Source organism: Oreochromis aureus, linkage group 10 (genome assembly GCF_013358895.1).
Source record: "Oreochromis aureus strain Israel breed Guangdong linkage group 10, ZZ_aureus, whole genome shotgun sequence".
In the NCBI taxonomy this organism is placed as follows: Eukaryota; Metazoa; Chordata; class Actinopteri; order Cichliformes; family Cichlidae; genus Oreochromis; species Oreochromis aureus.
In genome coordinates, this window is record NC_052951.1 from 35,839,778 (window position 1) to 35,855,869 (window position 16,092).

The 16,092-nt window shown below is 43.4% G+C and overlaps 1 protein-coding gene across 1 annotated transcript in view; it reads right to left on the bottom strand.

Annotated features, from left to right (window-relative positions):
• Positions 1 to 16,092, bottom strand: part of LOC116329742 (macrophage colony-stimulating factor 1 receptor 2-like) — a 33,713-nt gene that overhangs the window by 6,457 nt on the left and 11,164 nt on the right. Inside the window, exons 2-15 of the mRNA XM_039618525.1 lie at positions 6,781 to 7,053; positions 6,357 to 6,647; positions 6,125 to 6,261; positions 5,886 to 6,048; positions 4,322 to 4,640; positions 3,997 to 4,112; positions 3,582 to 3,690; positions 3,320 to 3,480; positions 3,110 to 3,207; positions 2,818 to 2,944; positions 2,477 to 2,581; positions 2,265 to 2,375; positions 1,670 to 1,829; positions 1,232 to 1,305 (exon numbers count right to left, since the gene is read on the bottom strand). Of these exons, the coding sequence (XP_039474459.1) occupies positions 1,232 to 1,305; positions 1,670 to 1,829; positions 2,265 to 2,375; positions 2,477 to 2,581; positions 2,818 to 2,944; positions 3,110 to 3,207; positions 3,320 to 3,480; positions 3,582 to 3,690; positions 3,997 to 4,112; positions 4,322 to 4,640; positions 5,886 to 6,048; positions 6,125 to 6,261; positions 6,357 to 6,647; positions 6,781 to 7,053 (2,244 nt within the window). The remainder of the gene's footprint in view (positions 1 to 1,231; positions 1,306 to 1,669; positions 1,830 to 2,264; positions 2,376 to 2,476; positions 2,582 to 2,817; positions 2,945 to 3,109; positions 3,208 to 3,319; positions 3,481 to 3,581; positions 3,691 to 3,996; positions 4,113 to 4,321; positions 4,641 to 5,885; positions 6,049 to 6,124; positions 6,262 to 6,356; positions 6,648 to 6,780; positions 7,054 to 16,092) is intronic.

Below are 16,092 nucleotides of genomic sequence, written 5' to 3' on the forward strand. Positions count from 1 at the left end.
TCTGTAAGATTAAAGTCATCTATTGAACGGCGTATATTTTGAAGTAAAGGCTTTAAAACCAAGTTAGTACAAACATCACTAATGTCACATAACTTTGCCGACATGTGGCCAACAGTAATGTTTTAATGTTCTTCATTATTAAACATTTGCACATAAATAAGTGACATAATATTCAGTACTTACTTCTGAAAGTTTGTTCTTTGGCCGCCCCGCTTCCACCGTGTTTTTCGGCAAAATTATCCACACCGCCGCTGCGCTATGAAGTATGGGATATGTTGGGCCATGAAGGCTACACCGACCCATCCTTAAAATTCAGGGAAATGAAGGACGCATTTGACGCCCGCATTTCGAGCAGCCTTTGAATTGGGACAGCCTTCGCTGTGACGTAATCGGCCTTAAAATGCGGCCTTCAAGGCTGCAGACCCTGAATTGCGATACAGCCCAAATCCGGTCATTGGTACTTCCTGGCTTGTGTAGTTACTAGGTAACAAAAGCTCAATACTGCCCCTAGAGTCCTGGAGCACTTCCGTTGTGTTTTGGAGTTTGCATGTGTTTTGGATTTTGCATGTGTTTTGGATTTTGTACGTGTTTAGGATTTTGTACGTGTTTTGGATTTTGTACGTGTTTTGGAGTTTGCACGTGTTTTGGAGTTTGCATGTGTTTTGGATTTTGTACGTGTTTTGGATTTTGTACGTGTTTTGGAGTTTGCATGTGTTTTGGATTTTGTACGTGTTTTGGATTTTGTACGTGTTTTGGATTTTCTACGTGTTTTGGAGTTTGCATGTGTTTTGGATTTTGTACATGTTTTGGAGTTTGTAAGCGTTTTGGATTTTGCATGTGTTTTGGATTTTGTACGTGTTTTGGATTTTGTACGTGTTTTGGAGTTTGCATGTGTTTTGGATTTTGTATGTGTTTTGGATTTTGTACGTGTTTTGGATTTTCTACGTGTTTTGGAGTTTGCATGTGTTTTGGATTTTGTACATGTTTTGGAGTTTGTAAGCGTTTTGGATTTTGCATGTGTTTTGGATTTTGTACGTGTTTTGGATTTTGCATGTGTTTTGGAGTTTGTGCGTGCTTTGTCTCTAGGGGCCACCGTAGAAGTGTGACTCAAGAATAAATCCATCTGTGAACGAAGAACCGTGGTGTTGTGTATTACCTTGAGGGAGTGATAAGTTCTTTATGGGGCAGAGTCAAGAAGTAACTGTGAGTTCAGGTGAGTTCAGGTTCTTACCCTGGTATGTTTGCCCGGGATTCAGAATTGGCTGCATCTCCTGATACTCCGAGCAGCATGAGATCCCGCTGTCACTGCAACACATATTGGATGTTACACATCAGCTGGGGTCTGAACAGGTAATGATGAGGCTGCAATGAAACCTAACCTGAACTTCTCAACAAGCATACCTGCCAAATACACTAACACTAGAGCGTACAGGTGTTAAAGCTGGCTGATCTGTCAGTGTGAAGCAGTGTGATCTGCCTCTGACTGTTTGCTTTACTGTTTACTTTGGTATTAACATCTGATCTGTTCTAAGTGATTCACAATCAGTAACTGAAGGTTTGCTGAGGCACACTCAGCCTTTCCTTTCCTCTAAAAGGCTGTGATGATAATAAAGTGCACAGGTGTGAGCAGCATGAAAGACAGATGCTCTGAAACTGAGAGGCGTCACACCTGCGGAGCCTGGCGTGCTGTGCCGCCATGTTCTTATAGAAAACCTCTTCGTGTACTTCATCCACAGTCACCATGGACGCCATGATGTCCTGAGCATGACCCCGCAGAAAGTTGAGCAGGTCACCATGGCTACAGTACTCTGTGATCATCAGCATAGGGCCTGGATAGTCAAAGGTCAGAAAACAACAAGTTGAAATAACTGTCTCTTATTCAGGCTTTTATTTTTCTTCTGAGAGTCTAACAGCTGAAATGATGTCCATGTGATGGACTCTGATGGAATTAAATACCTGGAGACCCCCCAGGAACTATGCGCTTCATTTGAAGCACACTTTGGTTTAAGTTGATGAGCGGCTTATTTCCAGACTGCAGAGGATGGCAACCACACGAGGGAGTGCTACATTTTTAGTGTTATACAGAGCATCGGCCTCTGAAATGGAAATTAAACCAAACCTGCAGTTCCTCTGGCATCCAGCAGAGGCAGCAGTGAGTCAGTCCCCATAAACTCACATGTTAAAACCTTACAGCAGAAATAAACATGTTTACAGCCAGATACACAGACGTCATAACACCTGTATTTACTAAACATCATCATCACCTCCACGAGTACAGGCTCCCAGCAAGTTAACGATGTTGTCATGGTAGCCGAGATGGCTGAGAATCTTAAGCTCAGACATCAAAGCCTCCCGTTCCTCCGAGTCAGCGCTTGCTGTGGAAAAACAGGTGATAGATTGGATCGTACAACACGAACAATACGATGATGATAATGATAATGATGAGGATGGTGATTATGAAACTCTGCATACTAACGTTTAAGCATCTTGACAGCAACTCTGGTGATCTTGTTGTCAGTTTCCAAACCGTACGCTGTGGCCTCAACAACCTTCCCGAAAGCCCCAGAGCCCAGGATGGGACCTGAAAGACAGAAAGTCGAGAACATGAAGAAGAAGCCGGAGAGAGGAAGGCTGAGGAGTCAGATCCTCAGTTTGAAGATTAAACTGAGCATGAGCCTGATTCTATTTGAACCTTCTTCATGTTAAAAAGGGAGTTCTCCTTTCCCACTGTCACCGAATGCTTCACATTACAGTACAAAGCACCTCAAGACGACCATCGTTGTGAATTCTCCCTCATTAAAACCCAATGTTTCGTACCGAGGCGCAGTTTGTCTCGGGGAAACTCCCACTTCTGGTTGTATGGCAGCTGGGTGGGGTCAACAAAGGTGTAGTTGTTTCCATCAGTGCTTTCGATGATCTTCCAGCGGATCTCATACTTGGGTTTCTGGCAGAAGCAGAACAGCAGGTGAAGATTGTTTATTAGTCATCAGGCTGTCAGTCCAACAACCCTCTGATAGGCTTCACCCACTCACCCACCTCCCTGCTTAGCTACAACAAAAATGACTGATCTCTGACCTGGTGAGCTCTACAGGAGGATCAGTAAATTTACCTGTCTGCACTTGTAGAAGACGACCAATAGGAGCAAGAAGAGGACAGCGGTGGCACTCAGAACTACAATCAGAGGTGGAGTGAAGATGGTTGGAATCCCTGTAGAAAACAGGAACTCTGATGAATCTTTATTTAAACCAGTTTGATAATGAAAGAGATCAGTTTAGCTGCTACACGTCTGATTGATCCAGTTTTATTCCCCCACACTTACGATGATGGAAGACCCGTAGCGACTCTCCCATGAGGTTGGAGGCAACACACTCCACAGTGACATCATCATCAGCTGATAGGAGGAAGTGGGACCTCACCTCCTCACCATCCTGTGAGGTCACACTGGCCTGAGAAACCTCATTGGTAGCAATGTGTGCACACCTGTAGGAGAAGCAACATTATTATTTTTTTACACAGTGCCTCCCTCAGGACAGATTTCACATGACTCTGCAGCCTGTAGCTGGCAGCGCCAGCATACGTACGAGGCCTGGATGCCAGGACAGGTGAACCACAGAATTGTGGGTAGTGGATATCCTGAGCTGTTGCACATCAGAGTATTGTCCTCCAAAGTGACATCAGTAGCTGGAAAACCTAAAAGAACAAAACTGTTTTCTCAGACTTCAGAAAAGACAAAAACAGAGGTACAAACATCAGCTGAGAGCTTCTTTCGGGATCATGTGATCAGAAGAGGATGAGGAAACGGCACAGACCATGCCATCTGGAATGTTTGAGACATTCAGGGACTTCTGTTAAAGTAGATTAGACTGCCCTCAATGTCAGAAAATACCACTAAGGGGAGAAACTGTATTCAGGTGTCTTACAGTATGGCATATGACCAGGTGTCAGACTCTGAGAAGCTTGAGGTGAGGAAGAACGTGATTACAAAAGCTTTCTTACGGTAGATCTTGAGGTCGATGGTGTGTGAGCCGCTGAAAAAGGAGTTAGAGAAATGAAACAAGTATTTCCCCCGATCCTCTGGACGCACGCGGTGCAGCAGCAGGGTGGCCTCTGAGCTGCAACATCAAAAGTACCGCCTTAAAAAATGTTTACACCATCACTACCACCTTAACAAACCCTCGTACCATTGATACCACCTTAATAAGCTCTCACACCAACACTACCACCTCAAACGAACACAGAATATTCCACCTAGGAAATACCACTTTAAAACACTGAGGCGCTCCTGACAGTAGAGTGGGCATGGCCTGTAGCCATTGCTCACCTGTAGCTGTTAGCAGCATAGCTCTCCTGGTACACCGTACTGTCATTGTTGATGAGGTGTGTGGGTGTGGTCCAGAGCTGGCATGTGATTGGAGGATAGGCGTTCAGCAGGAAGGTGAGGGCCACGTCACGACCTTCATAAACCTCCACCCTGCTGCTGCCGTTAATTTTAGCGCTGCTAGCTCTGTAAGCACTAACATTAGTGACGGGTTCCAGTGAGCCACCGGTAACGTTAACCTGTAGTTCATCTGCTGCAGACAGGTGTCCTCTGACCTGTACGTGCTCACTCGTCTGCAGGTAGATCCTCAGGTAAGGGTGGTCTGAGGAAGACAAGGAAGAGGAGAAACTGTTGGTAGATGTGTGTGACTTTGAACCTGTATTCTCATTGACTATAGACTTGTCAATCAAAGGTAGTTAGGCAATGAGTGTACAAACATTAGGTTAGAAACGGTGCAACCAAAATGACCAAAAGTGTTTAGAGAGGTCAGAGGTCAGGAAGTGTTTTTGTAACCACAGCTATTGCCCCCTAGATAGAACACAGGGTGACGGCACTTTGGTTCCTAGAGTATTTAAAAGCAGAATGGGAGGCAGAGCCTTCGGTTTTCAGGCCCCTCTTCTATGGAACCAGCTTCCACGAGACAGACACTATCTCTACTATTAAGATTAGGCTTCAAACTTTCCTTTTGCTAGAGCATATAGTTAGGGCTGGATAAGTCGACCCTGTGCTGCAATAGGTGGCAGCAGATGGCCACCCCTCCCTGAGTGCCTGGTTCTGCTGAACTTTCCTAATTGTTTGAGCTCATCCACTCCACACCATGGAATCCTCGACTACCTTATTGAGGGCTAAGGCAGTGGTTCCCAAACTTTTTTTGCTAGGGCCCCCTTTGTTTTACAAGAATACTATAAGATTACAAGACTCCATTGTAGTTTATTTCACACCTCAAACCTTTTGTAAACAATTAAACTAGTGCTGTCAGCGTTAATCTTGTTAAAATTACATTAACGCCATAACCGCATTAACACGGCAAATCTCAGTTAGCGAGTTAACGCAGATCGCCCCGTGTGTGGGGCTGCACGGCATCAAAGCGTTAGCGTGGTTAGCTCATTAATGTGTCCAGCCGCACGCATGGGGCGATCCACATTAACTCGCTAACTGAGATTTGCTGTGTTAATGCGGTTATGGCGTTAACGTAATTTTAACAAGATTAACGCTGACAGCACTACATTAAACAAATAAAAGTTAACTGCAATAAATTAAAGGTTGTAATTAAAAAAACCACTACCTCTTTGAAAACAGAAAAACAAACCATCTTTAATTATTTTACATATAGTTGTTTTTTTGTTTTTGGTTTTGGTTTTTTTACTGTGTAAGAATATTCAACACTGCTATCAATACATTTTTGAAAAATGTCTCTCTGTGCAAAATGGGTTTAAAAACATAAACAACTGTGGGATACTGTTTGTCCCTGATTTGAACCAGGGGAACAAATTGTGGCAGGATCAGTGTTGTGCCAAGGTAGGTAGTAGGTAGTGATGTTTTAGTTTATCAGTATGTCTTAACTTACCTAGCACCTTGAGCTGGATGGTTGCTGTGGCAACCCCGGCCTCGTTAACTGCCGTACACATGTACTGTCCACTGTCCGTTTGGGTGACCTCAGATATGCTCAGAGTGCTGTTGATGTACAGCCGCCCGTTACTATAGTAACGACTTTGAGTGGCTTCCAGTTTCTGAAATGAACCAAACAACCAATCAGCACTTGGAATGTTAGGACTGAAAGTGCACAGGTGACCTCTGATTTCTCACCTGCTTCCTTGGGTCTCTCCAGGTAACATTATAGAAGTGGGTGGGGTTACTGCAGAGACAAGTAACCTCAAAACGCTCTCCTACCAGACGGACAAATTCATCCTGACTAACAGACAGGGAGGGGGGGTGGTGCAACACTGCACACAGACAGGTGAAGTCAAAGAGGTAATCAGATAAGTATACAGACAGACAGGTGTATAGATAAACAAGTATAGAGATAGACAGGTGTTACCAGGGAACACCAGTAGGTTCACGGGCCTGGATCTGAACTGTCTGCCATCCTTCCAGCCTGAACACACGTAGCGTCCATTGAACAAAGTCTTCAGGTCTCGGATTAGGGCTCCTCTTCGAGAATCAAAGGTCACGTTCATGGCGGTTGGCAGGTTCCTCCCATCCTCTGATTGAAGGGTGAGATTTGTGACCAAGGGGTCAGTCAGTAGACACTTGAACAGGAAGTCCTCACCCTCCTTGAGACTGGGGTTGCCCTGAGGGGTTTCAAACACTTTGGAGGGATCTGCTGGGTCTGAGAGAGGGGGATTATGGGAAACTGGAGGCCATTCTATGAATCAGGTCAGTCTGGTCACATTTGTATTAAAAGTATAAGGACAAACCAATATCACTGATTTAAGGAACTTCAGGAGGACTACTCATCTTACCTGTGACATACAGGTGGATCCAGCTGTTCAGGTGCGCCAGGCTCTCGTTGGTGTATCTGCAGGTGTATGTTCCAGTGTGCCTGCGTGTAGCACGTTTGACCTCCACAGGGTCTGGTAGATTGCCCCGATACACCAGTGGAAATGCGGTGCTGGTCCAGTGAACTGACCCGTTACCATGGCAACTGAGGCTGAAGTCGGTGCCGGCAGTAAGAACTCGATCAGATTTACTTGGTAGGAAGTCAGAATTTAGACGGATCGATGGTGGATCAGGTTCTGAAACAAATAGAAAGACACATGAACACATCAAACACAGTGGTCATAGAGCACACACCTGAATATACCTGAATAGTACAACTGTAATTACCCTTAAACTGTAATTTTCAATTTTGTATTTTTATATTAATCTGTAAATTACCAAGTTTTGTACATATCTTTACATAAACACCTTGATTTTGCATACTCTGTATATATTATTACCGTGGCTGTGTTGCAACTACTTGCACTTTAAATTCTGATTACACCCACACATAAGCACTGTTTTACTTATTTATTACTTTCGTTTTAGTCGTGTGAAGGGAACCTGCAAAGTTAGAATTCCATTGCTCTGCGTAACCATCTGTGTTTTGTGGTGTACATGACAATAAACTTCTTCAATTTTGAATCAGAGCTGAGTCACCCGATTGGACCTTTGTGTCTTTTAAAAGATTGGCCACCCAGCAGGGGAGTCAGCTAACTCACTAACGCTTCCAGTCTGCGGTTTGGTTGAAAACAGAGTTCCAGTCCTGACATTCGCCAAACACAGACGAGGAAACACAGACGCCTCAGACAGTCTGTACTGAAATGAACACGGAGCTTCTGTGAAACATCATTTACAGCCCGGGGATGAGAATTGCAGAGCTTACGGATTCTACGTGGACCTATCCCTAATCCTTTATTGGTCAGTTTTTGTGTGTCAGCTCCAATAACCTGGAACATCTAGCTTTGTGTCACTGTGTCACATTCACTTAGTTTTTCATCAGTGAGATGACCGCTCAACGATTTAATGAGTTATGTGCATTAACTGACCTGCTCAACATTAACATGCAAATAAAACCAGAGTGAAACCCTGGGAAACGTTTATGAGACGACCATGCACTTCTGAGTCTCTTCAGTGCAGACAGATGTTAGAGATGTTAGCAACATCAGTTTAAAGTGGTCCCCAAAAAAGTACAGACACTAGTAGGAGGATACAAGACAACTTTATTTAAATTCAGAGAAGATAAAATCAGAGAGGAACCACTGAAATCATCTGATTTAACACACAGGAGGTCTGTTAGCTGACTGATCCACTGATTGACTGAGAGCAGGTTTGTTACTGAGCGTTACTGGTTAATATGTGATGTTGTTCAGCTACAATAAAAATCAAAGTCATTGGTTGTTTGATAGGACTCTTATTGGCTGGTTAACAATGTGTAATTTCATCAGAAAAGATGATGTCACAGAATCTCATTGGCTGGCTGGTTTCTTGGTGGTCTCCTGCAGGTGTGTGGCGATGCGAGATGTCTGCAGCAGTAAAGCTTGATGGTTTTCAACCAGCAGGCTCTGGTGACGAGCCAGGTTCTGCAGATCCTGGATCTGCTGCAACCCCTGAGACATGCAGACAAGGTTAGACTGATCTCCTCAGCAAATATTGAGATGAAAAATGGCTAATCAATGCTTCTGAAGGACTTAATCTGGGTGGGTCTTTGCATACTCGGTCTGTAGATCTTAAACAATACAGAACCAGAACTTCCAGCACTCAGACAAGCTATATTGATTCAGTTTAAACTATTATTAATAAGAATGCATCTGAACTAAATCTGAGATACACTAATCTAAAATCAGCTAAACCCAAGTTAGAGCTGTGATGAATGTATCTGTAAAAATCCTCAGCTAAACTTATGATATGCCAAACGTGTGCTAAACTAATCCTTAATAAACTCAACAACATTAAGCCCAAGACAAATGAAACTAGAGCTGGGCTAAAGCTGGACTCGCCTGAGTTCCCAGGGTGCCAAGCTGATCGACCACCTGGGCCTGCTGTTTAGCCGCCTCCGTCTGGATCTGGACCAGTTGGGTCAGCAGATTCAGGACCTCCTTCCTCCATGTGTCCTCATGTTGCTGGCTCTGGATTAACTCCAGCAGTCTTGAGGTGGAGCCTGGACCGGCAGGGTCAGTGTCTGATTGGCCAGGAGACTGGGCTGCGCCCATCATGATACCAGCAGGTGGGATGTCATGGAGGTCACCTGGAGTGAAGACGCCTGAAGTCAAAACTTCAGTTTTTATGTAGAGCAATCCTATTCCAGTGACTTTCAAAATAAAATGCCATATTTTATTAAACGTTACAATGTGAGGAAAAGTTGGAGGACATGCTGCTCTTCCTGTGATGAACACCCCCCCCCATTACTACATCGTTTGTTTTCAACCGGAACATTACAACTAACAGGTGGATTTTCCTATTTGAGTGCAGGTAGCCAAACAGCAAACACCCACTTACTGCTAAAGACAAAGACAGTTAAAGTGGACAGTATATCCTGGTTTAACATGAACTCACTGCTGCAGCACTACAGTGATGGCCATTGACTAGTGTTTAGTTTCAGTGTCCTTATTTTCCTCTGAGGTATCAATTCTGTCACTAGTAACCAGAGATGGGCAAGTAATCCGATTACTTTTTTGAAGTAACGAATAAAGTAAGATTCAAGATTCAAAGCGTTTATTGTCATGTGTACAAAGAAAAGCATTTCTCTGTACAGTGAAATTCTCTGCTGTCCACACACAGATCCCGGTTAATACAATAGGACTAGAACAGATAAAATACAAATAGTATAAATAAAAAAATGGAGACAAAAAATTGAAGTATTAAATAGATTTGTGTGCAAAAGAGCTATGTAAGGCATTACTATTGCAAAAAAAGTAATTAGATTACTATTTCTTTCCCACACTGCGTTACTGCGTTACTAAACCGTGATTTTGTTAGTGTGAGTGTCTCATGACAATGACGTACGAGCGTGTGACGTCCGTGCCAGCAACAGACGTGTGCAGATCAACAATGGATAACATGGAGTGATGGAGAGAGTACAACCATGCCGCGTTTAAAGTGTGGACATACTCACATTACTTTGAATTTGATTCTGTAAAAAGTGAGAAAAACATTAGCATCCGCTGTACACTCTGCGTGGGAAGAAAACTTCTTTCTACAGCGAAAAGTTAAACTTCAAATCTGAGCGAGCACTGAGCACACTGCCACAGGAATGTGAAATTCACAGAGAAACCCCCGGATCCCCCCACTGACATGACCGCTGTGGCACAGGGCAAACCTCCACCTGCCCCACTCCTGCTAAACAGGTGGCAAAAGATTTCAGAGCTGCTGAATCTTTGATTGTGTGAATGCCTCATGGCATGTGTATCAGTATTGAGATCCTGTTTCTCTTTATTCTTTATCCTTTATTATTCTAGTTGCTCCGTTTCTTTGCCGCTTAAAAACTTCCTCAGTTTTCAGCCGATTTTCACCGTTCAAACTTTAAACTGTTCTGCTATTTCTGCTTTCGACTGCTCTATCTTTTGGTACTTATTACTATTATACTTCTTAAAATATTAAGCTTTTTTCCTTTTTGTTGTCCCATTGAAATGAATGGAGAACTTCCACAATTCTGCTAAAACTTGCTTGTTTTTGAAACTTAACTGCTTCCTCATACTTTCACATAGAACAACCATTAATTTTAAAATGTTCTCAAATTGTTTGGCTATTCATGTCTAAATCGGCTTTTTCATATCCGCCAGAGGGAGTGTTCGCCCAGGGCACCAAACAGGCTAGGACCGCCACTGGTTGTTATGGTTGCTATGCAGTTGGCTTTGAGTGGCCACTGGTCCTTTCTGAATTTTCTCTTCATGCTACTCACTCAATTTTCACTCAACCTCCACAAATTATACATCAAAACGTAGGTATTTTTGTTGGCTTTAAGACAATGTCAATATCATTATTGTGAGAGTTACAGTTTTTTTTCGCAATTTGTCTCAAAGTGACACAAGGTCTGAAAACTCCCCATTCAAAGTCTATGGGGAGGTTGTGAAACTCAGAGCTGAAATTCTGTAACGTAGGGCTGGGAATCGTCACTGATTTCTAGAATCGATTCGTTTCCGATTCACAAGGTCCCGAATCGATTCGATCCATGATTCGATTCAATTCGATTCAATTAAATTCAATTTGAATCTGGGAAATTTTGACAGTCAGAAATATTATAATTCAGATCAGTACATTTACATATTTTTGTATCAATAAAAAGGAAGCTGACACACGCAAGACTTTATCAAAGGTGTGAGGTCACAGCAGAGGCCTTTGTGTCAAAGTAGCTGAAGATAAAACACAGAAAAACATGAAGGTGGTTTTCCTGGCCTGGGATTTTATAAAAATATTCTGCAGTACATCAAAAACGAAAGAAAACCATTAATCAACATATGAACGTTACCTCTGACGTTACAGCGGTTTTATTAGAGACACGGCTAAGCGTTTTGCATTTTGCATAAATTTGTTCAGTATTGAACAGCAGAAATTAGGTTTTCTTTTTGAAAGTATGTAAAACGAAAAAAACCCCCCCAGTAGACTTAGCGAATAATGCAGAAAACAGATTTTTAGACGGGAAACTGTTCTTGAAGTACAGAGAGAGAGAGAGAGAGAGAGAGAGCTGTGCATGAAGTGTGATTTTATCGTGGTGGAAGCAAAACAGTAAAAGTCAGAGTGATTTCATGACGATGTTTATGTGAAGCGTAGTTTGGATCTTTTTTTGCTGCTGGTTCGGTCAATATTGTTTGGAGAGAGATAAAACTAACAGCTTTAGAATCAGCGCAAAAAGGGCGTGAACACAAAGCGCGGAGCCGCCGAAACATCAGAATCAGCGAGCTGTCAGCTTTCAGCCCCGACCGTGTCCGTGCAGTTGTTGTGCCAAAAAGTGATTGTCTGCCAGACAGTGATTGCCGTCCGCGGGAGCGCGCGCAGCCGCTTAAAGCTGCAGCGCCCGTCGGGTGAGAAAGGCGACATCTCACTGATTCTGATCCGCGGGTCGCGCTGTGTGTTTACGTCCTTGTGCAGAATCTGAAACCTGCTCTCATTTACTGTCTTAGCTGTTTGGTGGTTGTTGAAATTTTGTGAGGTTTCACCTGAGATTCTGGCGTTTCGGGCAAAATAAATTTATATTAAAAAATCGATTCAGGATTTTAATGAATCGATTTCATGTTATCCAAGCCAGAATCGATTTTAATCGATGAATCGATTATTAAAACCCACCCCTACTGTAACGGGAGGCATTTTCAAATCGTCATATCACCTAAACCATGCAATGAAGAGGCACGAGGCTTGTGCCAGTTCATCTTCAGACACTGCTGACACTCATGGTGGAAGCAGTTTTTACAGTCATCTTACCGTTGAGCCATAAATTATGTTTGTTTGAGGGGTGGAAATCTGTCCTTCTCTCAGTTTTCAAGCTCCGAAAATGAAGCCGTTTCTTCTCTCGTCATGTCTCCGCGACGGAGTGTCAGAAGGCCCTGGTAATCGCAGTGAAAGTACACCAAAGTCTGCTGATTCACCCAACACAAAAAAACCCGGTGGTTTTTGCCTCTCACCGCAATCTAAATCTTTTAGAAAGTTCAGCTTCTTCACCTCTTTTAAGCAGAAAGTTCTACAACTTCTGCTCTTTCCTGAATCCTGAATCTCACCCATGGCAAGATGTTTTCAGCAGATAGTTCAAGCTGACGGAACTTCAGCTTGTGAAAGTAAACCTCCACCTCAGTGTCACGAAACACAGGGACCAGATGACTATTCCTGCCTACATCAAACTGCACCTCTGTCTATGACAGCGAGGCCGCCACAGGAGGGGAGGAGGCCTGCTGGAGTTCCAGCTGTCACAGCTTGTCCTTCATCTCCGCCTCCACCTTCTTTAGCTCGACCTCCCTAGCCCTAGCCAGTTCCGCCTCCAAACGCCTAAGCTCTATCTCCCTTTTCAGCTGGAACTCTCTCTCACGCTCCTCCTTTTCCAGCTGGAGACGAGCCAGACGGACTTTGAGCCTAGCATCCTGCTTAGAACCCTCCGATGACTGGGTGGAGAGCGGATCAAAACGGGCAGCGCCATTGGCCCGCCTCGGCAGCCCCTGGCCCACGGGTGTAGACACTGACGGTTCTACGCCCTGGCTTGGAACATGAGGCGCGGCACTTGGTCCAGCCAGACCGGGTGTGCTCGGGGGTTTTTGCATTGCAACCACCCCCTTCTCCAACAACCCGGACACCAGAGCGGCCTTCAGCTCTGCTCTGCGGAGACCAGTGGAGACACTGATCCCGTAACATGTTGCCACCTCATGTAGATCCCTCTTCCTACAAACATCCAGCAGGGCAAGCGACGGCTCTGCCGTAAACCCAGAAACATCAAAAGTGGCCATGAAAACTCAAAACGGCCTGCAAAACACAAGATAACCACTCAAGGGCCACACAACACCTTCACTTCACTACACAACCAAAAACAGGCAAAAGAAAATGTGTTGTGTCAAGTCAACCAACCACTGACTAGAATTTTACCCGCACTCCCCCCAGTCCTGCCTACTCAGATCTAGCCTCACCTAGCTTCTGGAGCGTACCAGGCTCGAGGCCACTTTAAAGGCAATCATCAAGTGTCAAGGCACCGAAAAAGCCTACCCCAACAGAGAATTAATCCCCACCCGGTTTGCTCGAAATAAAAAAGGCAAAACAAAAAACGAGTGTCCGAAGGAAGAGCAAATGCTCAGCTAGACACTCCCCTGTTCTAGCCAGGGAGAGCAGCAGCTAGTCAAATAACCCTCACACAACACACAAACACCTGTTCACAATCGTAATTAGCTCAACTTCTTTCATTCCGATCCCAGACGAGCCCCCACTTGTTACGTTCCCCTGAGGGGTCAAGGCGGTGAGGGGGAAGTAACAGAAAGTGTCCGGGTCAGAAAAGGAGACAAGAAGGCATAAGGGTTAAATTAAAGAATTTTATTAAAGTAGCTCAACTAAAAGAGACAGACAAGCTGCTATCACCATTTAAAGAAAACAAACAAAACTCAAGTGTTGGTCAATAAAATAAAAGTCAAAAAGAGAGCAGCTCACTAGCTGCAAACACGGTCACGCAGCTCACTAGCTGAAAACCACAAAAAACACAGCTCACTAGCTGCAAACACCACAAACACTCAGCTCACTAGCTGCAAACACCACAAACACTCAGCTCACTAGCTGCAAATACCACAAACACTCAGCTCACTAGCTGCAAACACCACAAACACTCAGCTCACTAGCTGTAACCACTCACATGGCACTCAGGCCCAGAGCTCACCATTGCCTGGGCTTAAATCCCTTTAATTACTGACGAGAGTCAGCTGTGTAAAAGAAAAGAGGTGGGACCTCAGGCAGATAGGAGATTGTAGGACACACCCACACAGGCACCTTCAGGAGGAGGCCCTGCTAGGGCCGTAACAAGTCTTTTCAGCTAACTGGTTTGCTTGATCAATATTTCTGCAAATTTTTTAAAATTATGTAATGTTTTTATGATTTCATCAACATTTTAATATCGATTTCAGCTTTTCACCTCTTTGCAGCACAATTCAGCTTCTTCTGCACCCTGCACATTTTTTTCTCTCATCATATCTTTGTTTGGGATGAGAACTGGGTTGGCTCAGTGGGATGAGCAGCCGGTGGGGAAGGTTCGAATTCTACCTGTGGCTGTTGCCACACGTCTTCACTGCTTGCACCTACTCTGCTTTCTTGACCCTGTTCACTGTACCCTTTCAGCTGATTTTCTAGCTCAGTAAGATAAGCAGCCGTTCTCAAAGCAGGAGGCCCGGGTTCGGATCCTGCTTACGAGAACATTTCTTTCAGTTAACAGTTCAACTTTTTTAACTCTTTTTCAACACAAATTTCAGCTTCTTCACCTCTTTTCAGCAGAAGTTTCAGTTTTTTCACCTCTTTTCAGCACAACTTCCAGATTCTTCAGCTGTTTTCAGCAGAAACTTCAGCTTCTTTACCTCTTTTCAGCAGATAGTTCTGCTTCATCAGCTGTTTTCAGCAGATTCCACTACATGGCATTCACACTGCATTTTCACAGGAAATGCAACTTTTTCTAGTTTTATTTATTTTTTGCTGTGTTTTACTTGCATCTATTTGAAAGAGCAAGTGTAAACACAAAACATGATTTTATTTTATGTGCTTCAATTTGCAGAAAATAGATTTAAATGTCAAAGTCAAAGACTGTTACATATAATTTAATTTTTGCCTGATGCAATGTGCATAAAGTTAAAAGATAAAACTAATAAAAAAATTTTAAAAAGAGACTTTTTCATTTGATTACCTTTTATATGATGGATTATGCAGATAGAACTGAGCAGAAAGGTCTATTGCTTTATTACATATTCAGGTTGTGTATCATGTTTTTTAAAAGTAACTAAGTAATAAAGTAATTAATTACTTTTTAAAATAAGTAATCAGTAAAGTAACGGGATTCCATTCTTGGAGAAGAAATCAGTAATTAGTTACTAATTACTATTTTCAAGTTACTTGACCAACACTGCTAGCGACTAGCTAAGATAAACTAAAGTAAGTCTGTTAGCCACAACCAGCCTGTTAGGTTTATATTGTGGATTGTCATTTATACTTAGAAATATATAACCATATATGCTTAGAGGTGTATAATCGATTGTGTAGTGATAGGATGTGTGATCCTTAGCAGTCTGCAAAGACTCTGTGTGCATTCCAGAGTGCTCTGGCATATACACACATCCTAAGATCATGAGAGAGGTCGTACCTTCTTTTACTGTCTTATGGTAAACACATCTATGTCTGTTTAAGTATAAGTGCCTTTTGTTTAGATGAACTGCTGGACTTCCAGGCCCAGCAGATTTAAGGGAGTCATTCACGGGGTCACATCTTGACACACACACACACACACACACACACACACACACACACACACACACACACGCATACCTACACGTACACACAGACGGTACTCTTTGTTCACATGTATGTCTATGTAAGATGTAATATGTTAATGAACCTATGCAAATTCATGTAACCTCAATAAAGAACAATGCTACGGGGGAGCTGACTGAGAGTGACTGGGAATCGAGCGGCAGGAACAGCGTTCGTCACGGTTCTCTCCCTCGTGCAGGAGATTACCCAAAGAACTTTGGTGACTTGCGTCTTGTTTTGCTGTTGTAGTAGAATTGTCTCGTTCCAGCAATAGGTCTGTGCTAGACAAACCTATCACAGCCAATCACATGACATCATGTTCGTGC